Source organism: Bombus pyrosoma, linkage group LG7 (assembly GCF_014825855.1).
Source record: "Bombus pyrosoma isolate SC7728 linkage group LG7, ASM1482585v1, whole genome shotgun sequence".
In the NCBI taxonomy this organism is placed as follows: Eukaryota; Metazoa; Arthropoda; class Insecta; order Hymenoptera; family Apidae; genus Bombus; species Bombus pyrosoma.
The window spans coordinates 7,347,135-7,370,547 of record NC_057776.1 but is presented as its reverse complement, the minus strand read 5'-3'; the positions used below and the strand labels follow the sequence as shown (position 1 = coordinate 7,370,547).

Below are 23,413 nucleotides of genomic sequence, written 5' to 3'. Positions count from 1 at the left end.
ACTTTCATATACTTTCTGTAAATTTTAATCCAATTTTTTACTGAAATCATATGATGCGATTAGAAATTAATTAAAAATATTTCTCAAATAATTTATAATAATTAAGCTTTTATTTATAATAATTAATTTATTAAGCCTTTGTTAACAACGAATATTTAGAATCATTATTTATTTTTATTTACATTATTTATGAGGACATGTAATTAATAATTATAATAAATAATGCGATTATTTATTATAATTTAAAATATTTATATACATATATATAAGTATTTATTGAGTATATAGTATACATATGTAAGTGTACAATATTTACATGTATATTTGATTCGCAATAGTTCGAATTATGATGATGAAATGTATTATACACGATAAGAATCATCGATAATCTAAGAACACATGCTACATAGAAATATATTAATTCGTTCAAATCCCGCGTTTCGTTCATATTAAACTCTGCTGACATTGGGGAAACGTTACAAAATTAGTTGAGAACGTAACGGTCTACACACTACACGATACGTGTTTTATAGGTTAAAACTATCTGATTGTTTTAAAACTAAAAAATATAACTCAATATGGCAAAAGTAGTTGCACAAATGACAAAATATACTGCGAGGACATTTTTACGTACTTCAAGAGAAAATTTATTTAACTTTTCTGCTCCGAAAGTGTCATTATATGTTTCACGTTCCATCGTTACTACTCGTTGCTTAAATGCCGGTAAGTTTAAAATGTATATTAAAAACACGTAATAAAAAGAATTATATATTTATAATAATATTCTTAGAAACAAGATCTTAATGCTAACAGTATATTTATTGGTTATTAATTATCAATAATCTAAAGAAGAATATTGCATCACGCAGACACGCAGATATTTCATATCTTAATGCATTTAAAAAAAATTGCCATTCATGTATATATTTTTGTTGTTTATAATATTTAAGAGCTTAATTGTTTAAGAAAATTGGTTTATGAAATGTAGTTGATTAAAATAAAGTAAATATTTTTTTAGTTTATAGTAAATACGATGTATTTAATATACTGTCTTTTTATTAAACAAGATTAATGGATATTTTGTTTATATTTAAAAGTTATAAATAAAATTTTTAGAAAGATTTTATACGGAAAAGCATGAGTGGATAACAATTGATGGTAACATAGGCATAGTTGGAATATCCAATTATGCACAAGAAGCATTGGGTGATGTTGTTTATGCTCAGCTTCCAGATGTTGGTTCTGAAATAGAGAAAGAAGGTTAGAACGTCGTTATTTTAGATGTCTCTCTTAAAATAAAAATTGAACTCTATTATGTTTTCTACTTGATAAAAATGAATTTCTTTACAGTTGAATGTGGAGCTTTAGAATCAGTGAAAGCTGCTTCTGATTTATATAGTCCTGTCAGTGGGAAAGTAATAGCAAAAAATGAAGAAGTTGAAAGAACACCCAGTTTAATAAATACCTCTTGTTACGAAAAAGGATGGTTATTCAAAATAGAATTAAGTAAATCTGATGATCTAAAAAGTCTAATGAATGAAGAAGCGTACAATGAATATTTAAAGTCTGATCCATCATAAACATATTATGTTTCTAACATGTATAAAATTAGTTGATGATGATTTAACTTTTGTTATTTTCAATTGTGTCATTAGTGAAAAAGAAATGTGAATATTTTTATTTATTTTAAGCCTTGTAATAATCATGCATGATCAGATATACGTATGAATATCATATTATCAGCAAAATAAGTATAGTTTATAGTTGATTGTTTAATCAAATAGGAAGGCATTGCCTCCAAGAAAACAAATTTATAAATTGTGCAATTGTAATAAAGTGTTATAAACTAATATATTGTATCTTTGCAAATGTAAAAAAATAAATTGTAAACATTATTTTGTATATAATAAAGATTAGGCTAGAAAGTATGTTTAATGAAATAAATGTGGTGTATTATGTAAACATTGCAAATTAAGAATATGAAGCTATGTGCAGTAGTTAGCTGATGTCTTTATTAACCACTGTGCATTTTCTTATCTTGTTACCATATTTGTACAAAGCAAACAAATGTTGTAATATACATGTTATTAGGTATACGAATGACACCATTGTTACAAATTATAATAAACTTTGTGTTGTACATAAACGCATTTAAATTATAATAACTTGTATGTATAAAGAAACAATTGAATGTTTTGGAATACTATTTGTAAATTTTTGAAAATTGTCTGCTTAATAATTTACATAGTACCATCCTTTACCCTCCTGTTGAAAACTATCTTACGTCTCGTGGTCATTGCATGTATTTTTACAATAATAGCAAAGACAGGAGTGCAATAAGGGAAATATTATCATATAATAGGAGTTCAATTAGTATAATATATAAAAATAGCGCTGTCAATCCTAAAAGGAACAGTTATCAGTTAATAATAAAGATATATTTACAATCAATCATTTTTTTTCTACATAATTTACAATTGCCAACTCCTAATGGCAGTGTCAACAACGCATAATAGTTTATCATTTAATGTTAATTCCAATTATTTATTGGATCAAAAAATCACATCGATATTAAATTAGATTGTTTGCCAATTATAATTGGTAACTGTACATATTTAACACAATGCTTATAACACCACTATTATATTTCCTAATTACAATTATTAATAAACACTTTATAACAGAATCGAGCGGACGATTAAATAGGATGGACACATACAAAGATCATCGATTTGGGGACAATATTTAGAAGAGACAATTTTCATTTTTTTGAGACAGTTGTGTTTGCGATTTTTGTAAGTTGTTCCAAAATTATCAGACCGACACGTTCTACAAGAACTCTTGAAGATAAATGAATGTACAATAAATAAAATATTACTTGATTTTACCCAAACAGCAACACAAGATTAAACATGACTTTAGAGATTTCGTTGATAACTTTTAAATTTCGATTGGAATATATCGTACACATATCGTAAAGAAATATAATCTAATTTGGAATAAATATAATAATAACTAAAATAGTTAACATGGAAATATAACGGGTACAATACTTGAATGGAACTTTTATATTCTGTCGATACGCATATTACAGAAGTCGTAGACTTTAAATCTACGTAGGTAACATTCATACATTCCATTTAATTTGCTATCTGGGTGTCTATTCTGAGGTATGTGGTTTACTAAAAATGTAAAAATGTAAGACTTAATACAGTTATGAAGAGGTAGACATTTATATGCGAGTTAAATAAAGGCAATCCGTTTTGAAAGTATTATTTAAAGAGCCAATAATAATGCAAGCTAGTTTTTTTTCGATCGATCAATTAAAAGAACCAGGCGATTTGAAAATTTGGGAACATGTCAATATATATTTTGCATTTATATCGAAGATTTCAAAAATTTTTCCATGGACACAAATCTTTACTCACACGATAAGTACATGCAAGCTTCTGAAAATATATATTCTTATGTATATATATTCTTTCATGGTAGTAATACTCGCAGCTACTCCTCCTGATTTGATTCAACACTCGATTCTTAATCTAATGTGGCATCGAGTTTTCTTTTTACATACATCAATAAATCGTTTAAATCTATATTTAATATCTTATATCGAAGTCGGTGGAAAAGTGAAAGTAGTAAAATAGCATTTTTCCCAGGTACTTCTTTGATAGAGGATATAAACAGTAGGAGTTGCAAAGGGTGGTACTACCAGCCTACCAGTACGAGCAAAGATTTCTGTTCCTGTTGCCACACTTGAGCCTCGAATCTAGCACGTGTAATTACCGATGGCTTAGATACCACAGGCGTCGAAAAGACAACCTTCACAGCACTGAAAAGTTTCTGACTATTGACTAAACAATAATAATCTATTAGTGAAAAATTACTACGTTCGATCGCTATCTTAACATTCAGTAAATATTTATCTATTTAACAACTGCGATAAGACAATATTGATCTTATATACTTAATATTAATCGCTAGATAATGTAGGACCACATAAACCTTGCTCCAATGATTCTTTTATTTCTTAAAACAGAATCTTTATTATGATACAATATACAATAATAAAATATCGCAATTTGTGGTTATTCTTTTTCCGCCACCTATTTGAAAAATAATAAAAGAGAAATACATGAATAAAACTCTAAAATTAGTGAAGACATTAAGTAGCTAATGATTTTGTCTCAGTAAGCAACAGAAATATATTTATTTCATTAAACTATACACAAAATATTATAATTACATATTTAACATGATTCATACTTTACAACGTAATTGGAATGTGTTAACTAGTATTTACAATATAGTAGCCCTGCTGTGTGCAAGTGTGACAAAATGCAGATTTTTCATAGGAAGTTCTAAGGATGCCCAGGTGGCCGTGCGACATATATGTATATATGTATATATAAGTATATCACATGAAATTTTACTGTCGTTCAAGTATGCCCATTGAATCCCTTGCAGAAGCACGATTGACTGGAGAGTCGACAATTTCTTTCGTTCGTTACTATTAGGATTATCTTTTTGTTAAAATGAGAGCAAGGCTTCAGTGGTATATGCTTAAAAATAATCGCTTCTAGTATTAGAAAAATAGCTTTACTTATTTAGACAAAAGTTGCCTGCCCTTTGACCAATATTTTGTTAACCACCCTTTGTACTGTTTTCAAGGCATCTTGCTTACTGTTTCCCTGCGCTTGTACCCATCAACAGGGGTAATAATTCTCCATGGATACATCTCTAAAACTTCAACATCAAATATAGAAAATATATGTCATTATGTTTATATATTTAGATACACTTTATAATACATATATTATGTATATATGTAAAGTATGTACGTCTATACTTGATTTGTTTGCCTAGGTATCTCTTGAACCAGGCCCCGAACTTGGTCCAATACCTAAGCAACATTAGCTCTTAATAGGTACTTGAGGTCCACTCTGACAATAAGGGGCTCTATCTTGATTTTTTAGATATAGCAATAGACTAATTCATGGCAAAAGTGCCAAACGAATTTATCGTTTCATTTTCTTTTAGCATGAAGCATTTCCATGAGAAGAGTTTGAGTTGGTGCTCCACCGCTACAATGCTTCTGATAAAGGTGATCTTCTCCCCTGCTCGCTACCACATGGATTCCAGGTAATACTGCTAGCAGCTTGTTAAATTTATCCTGTTTATATAAAATCTCATGTATATCGAATCATTCAGGAAGCTATCAGAAATTAGAAAAAAGAAAACCTATGTATATATGAGATAAACATACCGGTATAGAAGGATAACATGTCAACGTGTAATCCAAAAGAGCTTGTTGGACTTGTTCGTGTCCATCTTGTACATGTTTCTTGTTAACTAACCCACGAACTTCTGCATATTTAAATAAAATTGATGCATCAATGATTTTTGTCCAATAATAATATAATCTCATAGCGAGACATGTAAATACAAGAGAAATCTAAAGAAAAAAGAAGGCGTACCATGATTGAGCAGCATCAAGAATTTCATGCATATATAGTCTGAAAGATCAAATTTGAGTTCCTGAAGTTTGGACGACAAATCATTGAAAAGGTCTGCCAAAGAAGGAACTCCAAGTAGGCCGAGGCAAAGGAGATCAAACTTTTGGCCATTATGAAGCGTAGTCTCATCAGGTAGATTATTGTGTAACCTTTGATGAAGATGGTCGAGCACCAACATATCCGACCAGGAGTGCTGTAGCAACTTCATTTGGTCATCAACCTGCCCAAAAGAACGTGATAAATTGTAAAAACATATATAAAATTTTGTCAGATTGAAATGTTAAAATTGTGCTGAATTTTTTTAATAAGACGACTTGTAACATATATATCAAATGAATTTAATCGAGACATTGAAATTTTGAATAAAAATAATTAAAAGGAATAATTAGAACTCGAAAATTTGAATTTTGAAATATAAAATTGAAAAATAGCGTAACAAAAGCTATAATTATTTATAAAAGGAAAATTATATGTTAATTTTTAAGAAATATTATTTAATAAGCGACAAAATCTTTATATTCGTGCTCCATATTGTTCATAAAATACAAAAGCATGGCTTCAGACTTGAGATATCGATGAAACGATGACAGAACATTTTACAGATTTTCAAAGACAAACACAACAAAAAGTATATAATCGGTTAAGTAAACGGTTTATAATTAACATGGGCCTGCTTTAGGGCAACCGCCATAACCCAGAAACGTATCTTGTTATGACCTAGATATGAGGCGATGCTTGAAATCATTCAGTGATTGTGCAATGCTGTTGGTTACCTCACATCCCCGCTCATACCACCAACAGGCCAGCGAGGAGTTATTTATCGGTAAGAACTAACTTCTCTTGAAAAAGATTCTCGACGACGGTTAAAACCGTGAAATTTTTATATCTCCTATAATAGACGCTTAATATACGCTTGTTTATGATATCATTACAAATTGATCTAATCTCCACGAAAATTTCAATAATTTTTAGACAGAAGTCGAAAGTGAATTTATGTATACAGATCAATAGAAGATTCGCTGTAACGCATTGTTCTACATTATGTTGGAGGACAAACAGTTCATATAATTGAAGTTTACTAATTCTCCTCGTCATATTTCTTACTGAAATAAACGGAGGTACATGTTTTCATATAAACGAATTCAATCGGTTACTTAACGAATTAATCGCATAATAACGAAAATTTTCGTAGAAAAAATAAACATAAATGAAGTTCGGATGAACGAAGTTCTACATTTATATACTCTTCCTATAAGCCGATGATATTTCGATAAATTCAAGTCAACTTACACAGCGTTATATATACACGTTAAATAAGTATATTTAACCCTCCATAGGTAAACTAGGTCATTCATATCCAAGCTTAATTTTTCGCTATTCTAAACTTGCAAGCTATGTAAAAAAAATTCTACGATACCTATCGGAATATTTTTACTACGTTTTATACGTTATACACCATGGTTAAATCAAATACCTGAAACTTTGTTCGGTAAAAATAACAAATCAAAGGAAGGAGAGATACGAGAGATCGACATTTCTCTTGGATCCTAAACGAGCCAATTTGCCTAGTTGAGAGGGATTAAAGTCAACAACATTGGCACCAACCTTGAGATCCTTGAAGAATACCGAATTCCTTGCCCAGTCCACCTGCGAGAACAGATTCTGATCGAGCACTTTGCACATTAATTCGAACAAGTCCACTTCACACTGATTGTACGTTTGATTTTGTAACAGTCCAAAAAGGGATGACTGCCACTCGCGATCATCGACCGTTTGAACGAAGTCTCTTATCATCGGACTAGTTTTCAACGTGGCGGTAGAGGGTGCGGAACCAGCGGCCCCGTGAGTGGACTGTTCGCCGAAGTTGAAGGCCTTCGGGCTAGGGGTGGTGGAATTGGCAGCCCATAGCTTGCTATCCAGGCCAGGGTTGAGGTTGTGCAGGTGATTACCGCCAGAAATGTTTGGCTGGGAGGACGGTGCGATCAGTTGATGCTGACCAGCTCCGCTGCCAGCTTGTGTCGTGACCAGACCAGCGGCCACGGCTGCGGGGGATGGACTCGAATCTGGAGAAGACGTTAGACTCGAGACCTGAGGTATTTGTATTTCCTGTTTAATATGCAGGAAAGGCGTTACGGCGGAGGGATAGTTCGATGGGTCACCGAGGCTGCCGCGTATCGTTTGCAGTGCCAGCTGCCGTTGTCTCATCATTTGTAGCTTCCGCGCTCGGTCTCTCTTGTACATAGGTCCAAATTTATTCCTACCACCTCTCATTCGGTCCGCCCGCACGGCTACAACAGAAGCAAACGTACAAAATATTGAAACAACAGGATCAGTTCTTCGGCTTTGGTCGCAAGTACATCTGAAACACGAATCGAACGGTTACTCGGGCTTTTCTGGGTGATCGAACGAAATGATTTTGTTAGTCTTTGCATGTTCTTAACAATTTTATGTCATTTTTAATCGTGTCTGAGAAAATGATCGTTGAGACGACATTTGACGATCAAAGCTTCGGTTTCAGCGGCAAATCTATCTGAAAGACGAGTCGAACTTTAGCTTTTTAGTTGAACGAAACGATCTTGTTAATTTTTCCACTTTCCAAACAATTCTATACGATTTTTAACGATGTCCGATGGCTGAGAAACGATAATTGATTTTGAAATTTATTTTAGTAATTAAGCGTAGTCGTCGCCAATGTTCGAGTTTAAAGAAGCTCCACGTTCCAGAAGGAAACGAGATTTAATCTTAGCCAAACGGGACAAAGCGTAAACCACTTGCGACTATCCTTGTTCTACGACTAGCGACACGTCTACTTGCTGCTTGTAAACGAGTAGCTACGTGTACGACATGGATCTCCACCTACGAAAGCTGCAGGTGTTATTTGGCACGTTAAACCCGTCATTATTGAGAGCGAACGTTAGAACTTGCCAGCGTCGATTATTTATGGTCTGTCGTTAACTGCAAGGGACAACCTGTTGACATTCTTCTTTTACAACAGTGCCAATATAAATACTTCTTAGATATTTATCGGTAAGGATTTCGAGATAATGAAAATCCCCTGACACGCAACGAGAAGCGAAATATCGAAAGATTTTAGTACAAAGCGGACTCTTTGGTGCGACCCAGTTGGATGTTTACGCTCGAAACTAAGTATTACTGCATCTCCGAGTTAAGATTCACATGGTAAACAACAGATTCCCAGATGTGTGGTCTCGGGGCCGGAAGTGGCCCAGCAGAGGAACTCGATATGGATCCCTCTTGGCAGTGAGGGATTAAAATGTGCCTTCGCGAGCCCGACGCATTAAAGTACCAGTGTTTCCTTAGCCAGTAAACATGATATGAATTCGCGTCTACTTAACAAAAAAAAAAAAAAAAAAATGTAAGAAGAAGAAGAGAGGAAAAGAAAGAAAAGAAACGGATCTTGGTCCTAAAATCAATCCAAAGTTCAATTTGCCCGTTTCTAAATTTAAACCTTCGAAAGGCGAGTTAAAAAGGAAAATGTCGAGACAGAAAGCCAAAAGGATAATGGAATGAAATGGAAGAAGTCACAAGACTAATAATAATGTGGAAAGAAAAAAGAACAGTCTCGCGCCATAAAAGGTGGCCGGTTCATCCATGTGCATCGCGACGGAGAAGTTGATGGCGGTGTGGCAACGTATCCCCGAGAAGAGGTCGTGTGCCCGATGACGATCATCCGCGATCCTCAGGGTCACGGTGCTATCGAGGGAGGATTTCGTGCAGCTTTAACGATTTATAGGGCGGACACGCGGCTAAATCGGCGGCGTTGCCTATTTTCGTACGAGGTGTTTGCTATCCGTCGTCGCATGAAAACACCAGCGAACACGAACAAGCGAACGAGCGAGCGAGTAAGCGAGCAAGCGCGGTGCGCGCTCGTTGAAAGTGAAAGGAGGTTGAATCGCTTGCCCGTCCACTTCTGCCTCTGAGCCGGCCTGCCGAGGGAGGAGGGCCACCCCTCTGCCCCCACCTCGCACACATATATTCATACACATACACAGGAACCGTGTCGAATACCGTCCGACACCCCGCCACCTCCTAACCCTACTTATTCCCTTCCCTCGACCCTACTACTCTCTTACCCCTCTCTGAACACCTCTCGCCTCCCGTCGATCCACATTGCCGCCTCCGCCACCCTATGTGTGCGCGACCGCTTACGCCTCCTCTCTTTTTCTCTTCTTTCTTTCGTCTCTCGTTCTCACCGATTCCCTTTGCCTCCTCCTTCTCCTCCTCCTTCTCCTTTTTCGCTACTCCTGACTGCTTGCGTTTCTTTCTCTTTTCTCCTCTCGCACGAAACCACCACCTTTTCTCGCCTTTCCTTCGTCGATTCCCTGCCTTTTTCGAATATACTCCCGTTCCTGTTCTTTCCCGACGCTCCTCGTCTCCCTGAAAACTCCGCATAACGCGGCCACGCACTGTCGCGGCGTCCGAACATCTGCGACCACGATTGCAACCGTGTCACAGTCTATAACTTTGTACATGTAAAATTCGCACACACACGCACATATATATATTTATTTATTTATATTTATAATAAAATATATATATACGAAATATAATATTAAAATATAATAAATAAATATATATATATATATTTGAATATTTTCGTTTCGCGCAATTTAGAAACTTTTAGTACGGAGCTATACGACTGGAACGAAGAAGGACATCCGTTAATTGCCTTCCCGTCAGGAGCAATTATTCTCGATAACTATTGGCCGGAAAGATAATTCCAGCATGGAGGACTGAGAGGTAGAATTCACGGCAGAGCAACGATGGATTCGCCGCCGTAAACTTGACACTCGACTGCGAGCATTCGTTTCCCGAACTTTTCTGCCGTCAGTGCTCTGACGAATACGTACTATGCAAAGCGAGCGTCATCCATCATCCAAGGATTACGCGAACGTGCTCGCGCGAGCACGCCTCCTCGTCCTTTCTGCTCCTATCCGCGACACTCTCTTTTCTCTCTTTCTGCAACATACGTGACCGACTCGCCGAGAATTCAGACAATAGCCGAGAGAGCAAGCCAATAACGAAAGTTGCTAAACTTGACTTTCAGGTTGTTGCTTTCGGCCACTTGTTCTCGATTGCTCGCTTAATGCTACGCAACGCCGCCATCGGCTATCTCGCTGACTTATTTAACACGTGTAAAAAGCTACCTCGCTGCGTGCCTCCTTTTTCGATCCTTCGTTTACGATCTTTCGTACACGCCCCCTCCCTTATTCCATATTCCATCTCGTTTCAGTTTCTTTCCTTCGTCATATTCTTCTATTTACATCGTTCGTTATTTCGTATTTCTTATATGCAAGAGTTTCATTCTTCTGAAAAGAAAAGATAGATTGGATTACGATCTTTCGTGCATTTCATTGTCTCGCCCTCTTTCACCCTGTCTTGTATATTCATTGTAACGAAGAACTCGAGGAGACTGGAAGGGTCCAAAGATCGGCGTAGATCACGGCTAAACTTGACTCTCGGTTCAGCAAGGTTTCTTTTCTCTCTCCTTATTGCCATCCTACGTTTACGATCATTCTCCCGTGGTCTTTCTTCTCCCGTGGTTTCACCGAGCGTCGTAGGTGTTGCACGCCGTCAGACGTACATCTCTCTACCTTTAATTTGACGCCAGGTGCATCGTGCGCTTGGAAATCGTCCTGCCTTATGTATGTGATGTAAATACTTCTGCTGCAACGAAACTCGCGTTCAACGCGAAGACTATCCGGTCGATAAATTCATCTTAAAAACTTCATTCATCTTTGGATTGCCTTCAACGATATCGACGTTCGTTCAGTATCACATCGTTCACGTCGAAATGAAAAACGTAGAGGTTGAATTTCATCGAGTTAATTATACATGTCGTAGGATTCTAATTTTCATTGATTCTCACATTAAAGCATATGATTATTTAACGCACAATTATTTAACTGTTATCTTTCTCCATCGCGTTCGATATCTTTCAGTGCTCGCAATCTTCTTATCTTTCTGATGGAGGTGAATACCTACCAATGAAAGAAATTAAATTTCAGCTTCTAAGTTGTAATTAAGCGCCTCGATCTAATTAAAGGTAATCAATTGTACGATTAAACAGACACAACGTCATACGTTTGTTATTCATCTTATTCAAAAACTAACACGTCTTGCCACCCACGATGTTATAATTGCAATTATAATTACTACAATTTCTATCCTACGATCGTAACTCGATCTATGGCACATTAAAACGATAACGTCGAGCAACTAAAAATATTGTACATTTGTGAATTAATACAATTGGAGATACGAGTACGAATGCGAAGCTTGCAGCCGATCGGAAACACTTACGATGCGCAAAGACACAATTACACCGGTGACTGGTCAACGATGTGTTAAAACTCGGGACTCTTTCACCCCGGAAACCCCGTGGAAATGATCTATCGTCTAACTTCCGACCACGTGTCACACACGTTTCCCGTGTTTTTGTTAAACAAGCGAAGCGTGAACAACGTGAACGGAGAGATCCAACAGTTTCTGTTGTCCGGGATGGTGTTCACCGAGTGGGTGGCGGAGTTTCGCGTGGGCAGAGGACATTAGCGTATCGATATATACGGCTCGATTTGATCGAGCTCGATCGTCAAATATACATGCCAGACAGCGACACTGATGATATTTACGAGTCGAATTCCGGGGTACCCAGCGGGTTGGAACCCGCGGAAACGTGGAATCAAACCGGAGGAACAGTGTACCTCGGTGAAGTAGCAACCGGAAGTTTGAACAGGACGCGCGAAATTGCGTCGTTGTGGCGTCGAGTTTCGTGACAGCTCTTGACTCCATTACGCGAACGAAATTATCGATAAATTACAGCGGTCAGCGACGCTAGGATATACACTTTTATGATGTAAAACGATAATATCATTAAGAATCTCGCTTCTCTATTTTCATCGATAGAAGTTCCGCGAGATCCGTAGCGAAAAACATAGTAAAGAACAGGATCACCGATAAATCAGACTAGCGGTGTAGGAAGGCTATTGAGAATTTGAGATTTCCCGGAATTTCATCTAACCCCTGTGAAAATTGTACGAAAGGATCATGAATCTCGATACTCGTGACACGAATAAACCGAGACGATTCGATTTAAGCGAGAGAATTTCTGACTCTTGGGTTGCGCAGGGATGTGGCAAGACGAGAGTCGCGGTGTTACCAAAGCGGCATATAAATGCGTTAAATACACCCGAGGACGATTTTCCATCGATCGTCAATGGCTGGAGAAACTGTGTCACGATCCTCGTGATTTGACAGAGCACGCGATCGTCGAGCGTGCACCTACCGGAAAAGTTTCATTTTGTTCGGTTTAATGTGGATTTAATATAGTCTCGCGAAGGAAACGCATTCTACTTAACAATAGCGCGACACGGTATTCCCTTTTATCTTTTCCTTTTTTTCCAGAATCAACATAGATATCGACGCATTTTGCATAAGAAGCGGTTACGTTATGAAAATATCACAGGATTATTTACAATTGAAGGTACCAAACGTGAAGCGTGGAAAACGTGTGAAACGTGCATAATAAATCGCCTTGAAGCGTACGAGCATTCTAAAACAAGAAGCAAAATAAACTTGTTAAGAAAATGTATACCAGGAAATTTTTATTTTATTAAGTAGTCGATCTCCTGTCGTAAATAAACTAAAATATATGCGCTGTACACGTCAACGGAGATAAATATAATTACATACATGTTTTTCCGTTTACTAATACGCTTTATCAGTAGGTAGCACGTATCTATGATAAAAAGCTTCAAATATGCTTAGCGGGTTGACCTTTTCTCCTGCGCGGAACAATTGCGAGCAATTATAGTAACAACGGTAAATGCGGACCGCATTACGATAGCGTTTCAATAAAAACATGCATTCGTAATTGAAATCGATATTTCCAACGGTGATTCTCCGTAATTTTCTCCTGTTTATAATAAATCTGCGACAGAGTGGTCCGCGTGCATGACAGAGATCCACGTGCAATGAGGCCCGTGCAGGCCATTGAAAGAATGCAACCCACGTCCGGTTCGCAAGGTCCGCCGCGACGATAAGCGTAGTAGACGCAAGAGCGCCGAACCCGAGAGCGCGTATGTCGAAAAGAAAGGGAAACCCACTTGGTGAATCTGGTCCACGGGTCCAGTGACGTCAGACCCTCCCCATAGAAATTAATGTGCGACCACGTGACCACCGTCGCCCACGGTTGGACCAATCGCGCGAGAGAAGTTCCCCCGTGACGCAGCCGACGCGACGCGCCCGACCGTTGCGTTAGTGAAGTCATCCGCGCATTGCGAAACAACGTAAAACAAAAAGAAAAAAATGTAGAAAACGACGAAATCTTCGGTCAGGAAACCCTTTTAGATTTCTAGCCGAACAGAGAATCGTAATTAAACTACATATTTATGGAAATTCATATTTTTGCAAAGATATAGAAAGGAATAGAACCTAAGCAGAAGTTCGTGTTACCTGTTAAAAAACTATCACAACGCGTGCTAAACTTTTCGTACTTTATATATACCTTTGTACGTTACGCGCATTTTGTGCATTTTTTCACTTTCAAATTTCCCACAAATGCATACAAATCCGCAGTCTAATCATGATCTTCCGACTTCTACGAAAGACAAACTACGGAAAGACAGGTGCTAGATACATGCATATGAAGCGTTCTGTTTTACCAAGCGACGATACTAACTCCCTGTCCCAACGGAACTTCGAAGATATTTCGTGAGACGATAATTGCAGTAATACCTGATAATCGACTGGCAGGCTCTGACATTAGATTTTAGTGCTCCACTAACTGCGCGCCTGAACACTTAATCATTATAGGAACAGGTTAATATTGATGGTTCGATAATCGGCCGTGTTACCGACAGTCGTAGCCGAAGCTTTTCAGGAATTCAAATATTACTCGTATCGCGGCAACGATGACGTACATAGATCGTACGCTGCGACGTGGTTGCGTATCGGTGCTTAATGTATGTATATGTATGGATACAGGATACGAATTCGGGCGCGCGCTGGAAGGAATGAGAAAGAAAGAGAAGGAGTCACGAGACGAGAAAGAAATAAAAGCTTCGGCGAAAAGAAGACGGTGAGGCTCCACTCAACGAGGGATTACACAATCCCCGCCTCAACCTAACCTTTCTCCCCCACCTCTGTAATGCGCGCGCGCGCGAACGACCAAGGTAGGAGTCGAGCAAGCGAGCAAGGCAGCCCAGGCAGGTAAGCAAACAGGCAAGGCAGACAGGCAGGCAGGCAGACAGCTAGCAGGCAGGCGGCCAGATGTACAGCTTTCTTGCAACATAATACAATAATTATGAAATTTATGAGTTTCTAAACAGAGGCGCATGCCACGATTTCCGCTGTCCCGTCTGTTTTTCCTGTCTTCCTATATAATACGTATTATTTACAAGCGCCTAATCCTTAAACGCCAAGAGAGCAGTTTCTCAGCGATTTTGACTGCGCCGCCGATCGACCGGTGACCGCTCTCACTTTTACGACGGGACACTGGGACGGGGCATGTCCCGGAATCGACAGGGACCAAATCGAACGCTCAGAGTACCCTGTGTTCGGCCATTAAACAGAAACCTGCTCCACGTGGCGGACAGATGCAAAAGATGCGCCGGTTTTTCGCAGTCGTAAATGGCATATTCCTTCGTTATTACTTTTAATGCTACGCCTTCGACGAATTACTGCCACGAAATTCTCCGCGTCTTACAACGTCTGTTTCGCTTCGGAATACTTCAACGCTTTTGTTAATTTCTCGTTTGTAATTCTTTCTTTCTATGTCGCAGGTACGCTGTTTGCAGTAGGATACTCTCGCTGGTCCTTTAATTAGTTATATTTTACGCTACCCCATTGTAAGACTGTACTATAGTAATTAGAGTACTTAGAGCGTCTCTACATAATTCGAACGTAATATGATTAGGAAAGCTGATAAGAATGGTATCGTGGATTATCTCTCGAGGGAGCCTACATCCACCAGGAAAATAGAGTTTCGTCGAGGCATCGAAGCAGAAAAGCACGAAGCATCGCTTCAGCTCGCGCGAACAGTCATCGCCTATCTCGATTGCAAAATGCGAAAGAATTATGAGTGTATACCTATACACGATTAACAGCGCGATCCGAGCGAGCGTTTAACGGCAATAAACCGAACCTTTCTTCCGAACAATCGGTTAGTTAAGAAATTTTAACGTTACGTAAATTAGGCGGCAAATTGATAAATAAGTTCGTCGGTAATGAAATTTCGGTTCCAGGGGACACCGCTAAATCGGCGGCCTTTTTTACATTAAGTAATACCGTTAAGTAATACTTAAGTGGCACACAAATGGCGAATCTTTTTTCGTGACTAATGAACACATACAGATGTAGGCCCGTGTGTGTGTCATAACCACGGAACGTGGAACTTTCGACGTCGAAAGCGACCCACGAATCTTCCCGACTCTAATTTCACCGTTGTTGCCGGTGAAAATATATTTCGACCGTCTAATAGAAATTTGTCCGGTCACCGAAAGGCTTTCTCCTGATTGTATCGTGTGGACGCGAGACAAGCTCCGAACGTCCTACCTCAAATTTCTAGATTCCATTTGCGCAACACTACCGGTTCGCCTTTGGCCATAGACGAACGTGCGCGCGCACATTGCCGCTCCTCCACGTGACAAATCTGCCTTTGTCCAAAACGAAAACTCACTGACATCGGTGGTATACCGAATTTTTTGTCAAGAATGACGCTAATGACGAAAACGAAAGGCGAGTAAGAAGTTAGTTCTCTAAGAGAGCCACATTGAGGAAACTTTTTATATCGGCCACGCCAGATGCCTAAAACTACTAGAGCGCCATAATACACGCTATCCATCTCTCCTTAACGCAGTCATCTAAAGAACGTAATTACGATTAATTGTAATTATGATGCAGAAATTCTGTTTCTCGTCTAATATTCTAGAAAGGTAGGGTGGATGGTTCGTTTAACGAAATTATCGTACGAGTAAAAACGATGACAATTTCTAACTTTGTGGTGTGATTATTACAGATACAATATCAGGCTCTATATCATTGGGAGGCGATTACAATTATTATTCCGTAGGAAGGAATCAATTAGATATCCAAATTGGAATGGAAAATAAAGAAGTTAATTACGATAAAATATCGTTCGTGGAACGAATAACACGAGCCTTGAGGAATAAACGTCGTTATATTTTTAGAAGTCATTAAGTGCGCGTTTAATGAAAAAAAAGGGAGAAATCCAAGTGTATGTGTATCGTCGAGTTAATGTTGCATAAGTTATTTCGATTTTTTTGTGTCATTAATGTTCTTCGAACGTTACCTCAATTATTTGACTGATTATCCAATTACGCAACCTTACGTCTGCATTTCCGGAGTATCGTCAATTTTCAGCAACTTTCGCTGTAGATCTTTCTAGCGAACACGGAATTACAATGCACGAATCACATTTGATAAAAATGTTTACATTTCAGGTAGAAGTTGCTCGACTAAAATCTTACGAACGAACGTTCTTTTTTTTTTCTTTTTATTTTTGTTGAAATCAGACGAAAGCTTGAGACAGTTTGCCGTCTGGGTAAAATTGGATAACGCTTCGAGTTCGAATAGGACAGTCAAATTATTCGCAGCTGCGAAAATTAAGACTTCAGTGTCAATATTTGATCGCGTCTGTACACATATGGTGGCACGTTCGAAAGTGAAATTAAAAACCCAACGTACGTTTCGGCTATTGTCGATGGCCTGTCTCTGTTCGACAATGGTACGACAACTACAACCAGCTCAGCCTTGTTTTAAAGGGTAAGACAGATTCATTTATCGTTAAAGGGTAAAGCGTGGAATAACAGTTGTCATATATCAAAGAGCTTTTCGCTATTCGGCCGACATAAAGCTTTCTTCTTGACAGGGTTCTCTGCTACGTTGTCTATTACAATGCCAGGTAAACACGAAGAATTTAAGTTAGAAATTTAAATACGTTTGCAAATTTTACGGGATGAGCGTGACCTCGTTCGTTACCAGAGTTCTACAGTCTCGTGAAATAAATGTGGATGCTCTGCTAGATGAGTTCACGGCTTACAGAAGAGAGTATGATTTTCAATCAGCTTTAAAGCAGATCCGAAGTAACGTTCATTACGTTTGAACGAGGCGTGTTCTCGTATTCACGGACCACTGCAAAACGGCAGGTTTGTTGCAGAACTGTGACAGGTGTTATCGCACGATTACCGCCCATTTAACCGGTGTTTTCATCCGATGTCGACGCGCTCTTCCTTCCGCGCAGGTATTTCCATTTTTTCCACATAAATGTGTCGAAATTTTACAACGAACGACGTATATCGGAACGTAAAACAACAGTTTATACTTTAAAGGTTAAACAGAAATGCGTAAACTATGTGGTAAGAAGCACCGAGATGACAGTAATAGCGGTGACAACAACCGCGAAACTTTTCTTGCCGATCGTATATAGCAAGCGTTACGAAACGATCGTCGAATTAACGTGAAGAAGCATTGTCAAGTGCACGTTCGACAATTAATGGTTGGACAATCGTTAAAACGCAAACTTTCGATAGCGATTAAAACAAATATGTATATACGTTTCGATATTTCGAAGATAGTTGGGAGATCGGCTCGTGCCACGAGAAGAAATCGGTTCTACCTAATCGGTATAAAATTTATACGTAGAAGTAGGTTTTTACATTTCTGAATAGCGTGCAAGTAAGAAACTGCTTCCTTTCGTAAACGCTCGCAAGCACACTGGAAACTTTCCGCGTTAAGCAATCCGCGTTGCCGCTGTAGGAACGCCGTGGAAAACGGCGTGCAAAGGCGGCAATTGCGACAGAGCCTGTTTCGAGATTCGCTTAATCGTTGGGCCTTGAGGGCCTAGACCCAGTTACTCGAATTGCATTAGACGCTTCGTTCGAATCGTCCTCCCATTTAACTGTTGCCAAAGTGCGAAAAAGATTTTCTAAGACCGGTGGCGCCAGCCACGGCGATTGTGGTTTTGCGAATATATAACCTCGACTTTCGCGTAAAATCTGCATAATTCGCGGATGGAAAGCGGATCAAAAGCTAATCGCGAAAAAGTAACGCGATACATTTAGAAAACCGGTGGCAACTACGTTGCGAATTCTTTTTGTTGCGTACATGCAAGAACGGTTTGCCTAATCGGCTGTTCGAAATGGACGTGGATCGTGTGATATCGGTGTAATTAAAATTGATGATAGGAACGCGGTCGCGTGAACGTTATCGACGTTGAAACGAAGAAGAAAGTGTTGATCAAAATAGAAGCGTTAGAGCATCGAAAGAATTTGCGAAGGAAGACAACGGTATCGGTTGAGCGCTTCACGCGCTGTGTAATAAGGTTAAGTTCGTAGGAACGTAATGCGAAAAGGCTCGAAGGCGAACGTATTCTGCCGAAGTTTGCCGAAAGGAATCGTGCGGTACCGAAGCGCCAATCGCTGTACACGCGTTCGCGCGTAAATCGCTTTTGACGTTCCGCAGGATGTACGTAAAGATATTGAATAAGAGATAACGCAAAAGTTGATAAGAATGCGGTAATATTAACGCGCCGGTGATATCGTGAAAGTTACGCCAAATGCCCGTAACTCGTAACAAAGCGGTGAAAGTAATTAGACCACAGGAGAGTTCAAATGGGACGATAATTAACGCTTGCGGTATTAAATATATGTACATATTTATACCGTCGATGTTTCGACAGAATTATTAGGCAACTTTTAGTAACGATATTACATGAAAAAAAGAAAATAAATGGCACCTGTTTTATTAAGATCTTTGTTTTTCAGTAGCGTCGACGTTAATATTTTTGACCGAAAACCTGTTATACGCGCAGACGCAATAGCACGCGTGTCCCACGATTACGTTGCATAACTGAACATCGAAATCTACTCGGTCGCATATACGCGTGCGCTTTCGTTCTTTTACCTTCTGCATAAAAATCGCGACGATACCCGCATGCAACGCTTTCACATCCAAAAAATGAGTACCCATATTGTCGGACAAATAAAATTCGTTTACGCAACAGTACGAAATTCTCTGTATCGTTGTTCATCTTGCGCGTCATTCCGCCCTGTTTAATCTCCGAATTTTGCGATACTTGCGAAATGAAAGAAGAAAAAGAAGAAAGAGAACAAAGGCACGTTCCGTGGATCCATCGCGCGGGATTATCGGAGAAACTATACGCGCGCATATGTATTTTTGCAAAGCGTAAGGAAATGAAAAAGCGTAATAGATGGTAGATAGCTTTGGTATAATGATGTCACAATTCAACAAAAAACTCACCCTCAAGCTTCATGCCGACTTCGAGGCACTTCTGAAAACGACAGTAGGGACACCGCTTCCGTTGCGTTTTGTCGATGTGACAGGACCTCTCGGCGACGCACGTGTAGACCTTCTTGTTTTGGACGGTGCGCTTGAAGAAACCCTTGCAGGATTCGCAGGTGAGTAGCCCGTAATGGTATCCGGAGACCTTGTCGCCGCAGACCGGACAGAGCTCTTCAATGATGATGTCCTTGGTGTCGGGGAATTCGGACGGACACGGTATCGAGCCGGTCACGACACCAACCCCGACCTGGCCCAACCCAGGATGACAGATGGTACCAGTTGGTAATGAATAGGTGGTAGTTGGTATCGCGACATTGCCGCTTACCGTAGCGGATCCGCCGCCATTTCCGCCGCTGCCGGCCGCGCCACTACCGCTACCGCCGCCGCCAGCAGCTGCATTCCCTGCGGTGGGCCCACTGCCGCCAGCGGCACCCGCTCCACCGCCTCCACCCGCTCCTCCGCCGCCTCCGGGTCCGGCGGCACCGCCACCACCGTAACTGCTGCCGCCGCTACTCTCGAGGGCTGTCGACGTACCGCAACCACCACCTCCACCGCCATTCGCCGCGCCATTGTTGCCTCCACCGCCGCCGCCAGTGCCGCTTCCGGCTCCTGTTGGCGAGAACAGACACGTGTACACCTTCTTGTTGCCGCAAGATCCGATCTCTAACGCCGATGTTGCGCCGCCGCCGCCGCCGCCGCCGCCGCCACAGCTACCGCTTCCACCGTTGTTACCACCGTTGCTACCGTTTCCACCACTTCCGCCGCCTCCACCACCTCCTCCACCACCACCACCTCCGCCCCCACCTCCCCCACCTCCAGTCGGCGAGAATAAGCACGTGTATACTTTTTTACTACTGCACGGTGAGTTGTTACGTTTGAAAAAACCTTTACACGACTCGCACGTCAGCAAACCGTACTGATAACCGGACATTTTGTCGCCACACATGGGACATCGTTCTTCGAGAGCTGTGGAATCGAAGAACGCGGCGTCGAAACCCGAGATACCACCCTGCGAGTGCGACTGACTGTGTACCGGCAACTGTTGCTGTTGCTGCGGCTGTTGTTGCGACTGTGACTGATGACACATTGTCGTCGGTGGGCTTTGAGCGCAATTCCCATACGGCGACGAACCGTATTGCGGTTGTTGTTGCTGTTGTGGTTGTTGCTGTTGTTGACCAGCCCCGGCCGCACCTTGGGGACTACCCTGTGGGCTTAGATGAAACGGCGACATATTCAGGGATATCAAGCCCGAATGCTGCTCCATCTCCAATAACATATCACCCTTGCGCAAGTGCTGCACGGAGGAACGTGCTTGTGGCGTATCGGCTCATATATGAATTGCCTGTGAATTCTCCTAGTTCTAGCCACCGTGGTGAATATCACGAGTATTTCTTTCTTTTCTTTTTCTCTTTCCTTTTCTCTTTTATTTCTTTTTCGCGGCTGGTGTGTATGCGACAGAACAACGGCGGTTTATCGGTTTATTGGTTAGGCTGCCCCCTTTAAGTTTCGAAGCGGTAACGGTGTACGTCGTGCAAGGTCGTGGTACTCTCGTATGCTACGGTACCAACGACTGTGTACGATGTTGTCGGTAAAAATGACGATACAACGACAAGCACAACGACGATGACGACAACGATGAAGTGGAAAGCATAAGCCCGAAAGAAAACACACTGTATTCCCTTGGCACGTACAATATCGATCACCAGTCACGTTTTTCTACGGCACACGTTCATAAAGAAAACCATCGCGCACCACCGCAGAAAGTAAATCCTGTTTCGATCGTGCGTACTACGTCCGAACCATCGTAAAAAATGTGACGAAACGTGGGTCTGCGCGTGTTGCGTGAAAAAGAAAAAATTCTCGGCTGTCACTGTTGCATTCGTGTTACTCGCGAAACAACAAAACCACTGTAACGTCCCCTTTCTCTATCCTTTTTCTATCCTTTGGTTGCGTGGTCACTGATAAATCCAGCTTTTACAACGTGACACGAAACAACAGCAAGCACACACGAGGTTCAAACTGATCGTGGAAGCCACGAGACGGTGGATGATCGTATCGACTAGGATCACAGTGCGAGCAGGACAATCGGATCGTTGTTTCACCGGGCACGCGAATCGCCGGTAGCGTTACCGAGTGATCGCACATGCGCGGATGCGAGACCAAGTTTTGATCGCGGCGCTTTGACACAAAATAATCGACGCGGACCAATCGTTGGACAAATAAGCCGGCTATCAGTAGAACACGCACACACTGCAATCCAACTGAATACCCGTAACGTATCCGTGTGAAAAATCGAAAAAATATACAACGGTGTCTAAAGTCCGGAACAAGTAGACACACACAAACAGAGAGAGCGAGAGTAAGAAAGGGAAAGAACGTTTGGAGTTCTCGTATCGTGCGACTTGACAGCGCGGCTATCTGCGTACGACTAGTTGTCTTCTCGCCTCGTTGCTTTCCCGAAGGGCCCGCCCCCTCCCCTCTGCCGCCCTACCGGCGATACATGGACGTAGGTAGAGTTGGGAGACCGTCTCGCGAGACACGGCACACGTCACGTATATCACAGCAGCAAAGACGACAACGATCACAGGCGGCGAACGCGAAAAACACGGACTGCAGGATGTCTTCCTTTTTGATCCATGCCCGGCTGGCTCTCCCCTCTCTCCAACGGGTATATATCTACTGTTATTAATGTCGTTGTCGTTGTTGTTGTTACTGTTATTGTTGTTGTTGTTGTTATTGTTGTCGTCGTCGTTGCCAATCAGAACGACACACAGGTCTGTACACGGCGATACTGGCTGCACACACCACACGACACGATGACGATCGAAACGAATACAGCACGACAACGCGGCACACGGTGGCACTCGGTGCGGCACGGCGCGGTTTCGCCCGGTATAGAGAGATACGCGCTTCACCGTGACACCGCCAGGAGTAAAATAAAATTGGCAGAACCAGGAGAATGGCGAGAGGCGCGCACACACCACCGTCGTCAGGCTCCCTTGGCTGTTTCGGTGAGTACAGAGGAGAGAAGAGAAGGAGCGCGCGCGTGTCCCTTTACCGACGGCCACGGGTCGAGTGTGAGAGCGCGAGAGCGAGAGAGACGTACGGCGTATAACCAACACAGCGCACGGCATAAGTGAAAGTGATTCAGCAGCGCATGCCACAGCGCGCGACCAGGTGCCCGACGGAGAGTAGTGGAGGTGCCTCCGAGAGCTCGACCGAATGGTGGGGGGAGGGCAACACGCGGTGTTCGGGAGGAGAGGGGCCGACTGAGAGAGAAGCAGGAGGATGGGGGAGGTTGGGAGGTATTGCCGTGGTCGAAGGGATTGACGCGGGAGGGGAGAAGGAGGTTGCAGAGCCGATGGCGGGGATGACCTACTTACGGAACCAGGTCTATGTCGGCCGGAGAAGTATTGTCCCTGTACGCTCCCGCGCCGGTCTGCCGCCCGTTGCTGCCGCCGTCGTTTTGTCGACCGTATTTGTCGTCGGTTGCTGCCGGCAAATAGCTCGACGCACGTGTACCACGGGCCCGCACGGGTTTCGATCCCGAATCG

General features: G+C 41.2%; 2 protein-coding genes across 2 annotated transcripts; one reads left to right on the top strand and one right to left on the bottom strand.

Annotated features, from left to right (window-relative positions):
• Positions 1 to 336: 336 nt before the first annotated feature.
• On the top strand, positions 337 to 2,142 carry LOC122569339 (glycine cleavage system H protein, mitochondrial). Its single transcript, XM_043730232.1, has 3 exons — positions 337 to 723; positions 1,117 to 1,260; positions 1,351 to 2,142. Exons 1-3 carry the CDS (start codon positions 579 to 581, stop codon positions 1,578 to 1,580), a joined length of 519 nt encoding a protein of 172 aa, XP_043586167.1. The 5' UTR covers positions 337 to 578; the 3' UTR covers positions 1,581 to 2,142.
• Positions 2,143 to 2,423: 281 nt separating this feature from the next.
• Positions 2,424 to 22,628, bottom strand: LOC122569333 (nuclear hormone receptor FTZ-F1). The gene is made up of 5 exons (XM_043730217.1): positions 19,818 to 22,628; positions 7,122 to 7,804; positions 5,478 to 5,736; positions 5,267 to 5,367; positions 2,424 to 5,173 (listed from the first exon to the last, which is right to left on the bottom strand). Exons 1-5 carry the CDS (start codon positions 21,133 to 21,135, stop codon positions 5,027 to 5,029), a joined length of 2,508 nt encoding a protein of 835 aa, XP_043586152.1. The 5' UTR covers positions 21,136 to 22,628; the 3' UTR covers positions 2,424 to 5,026.
• Positions 22,629 to 23,413: the final 785 nt, after the last annotated feature.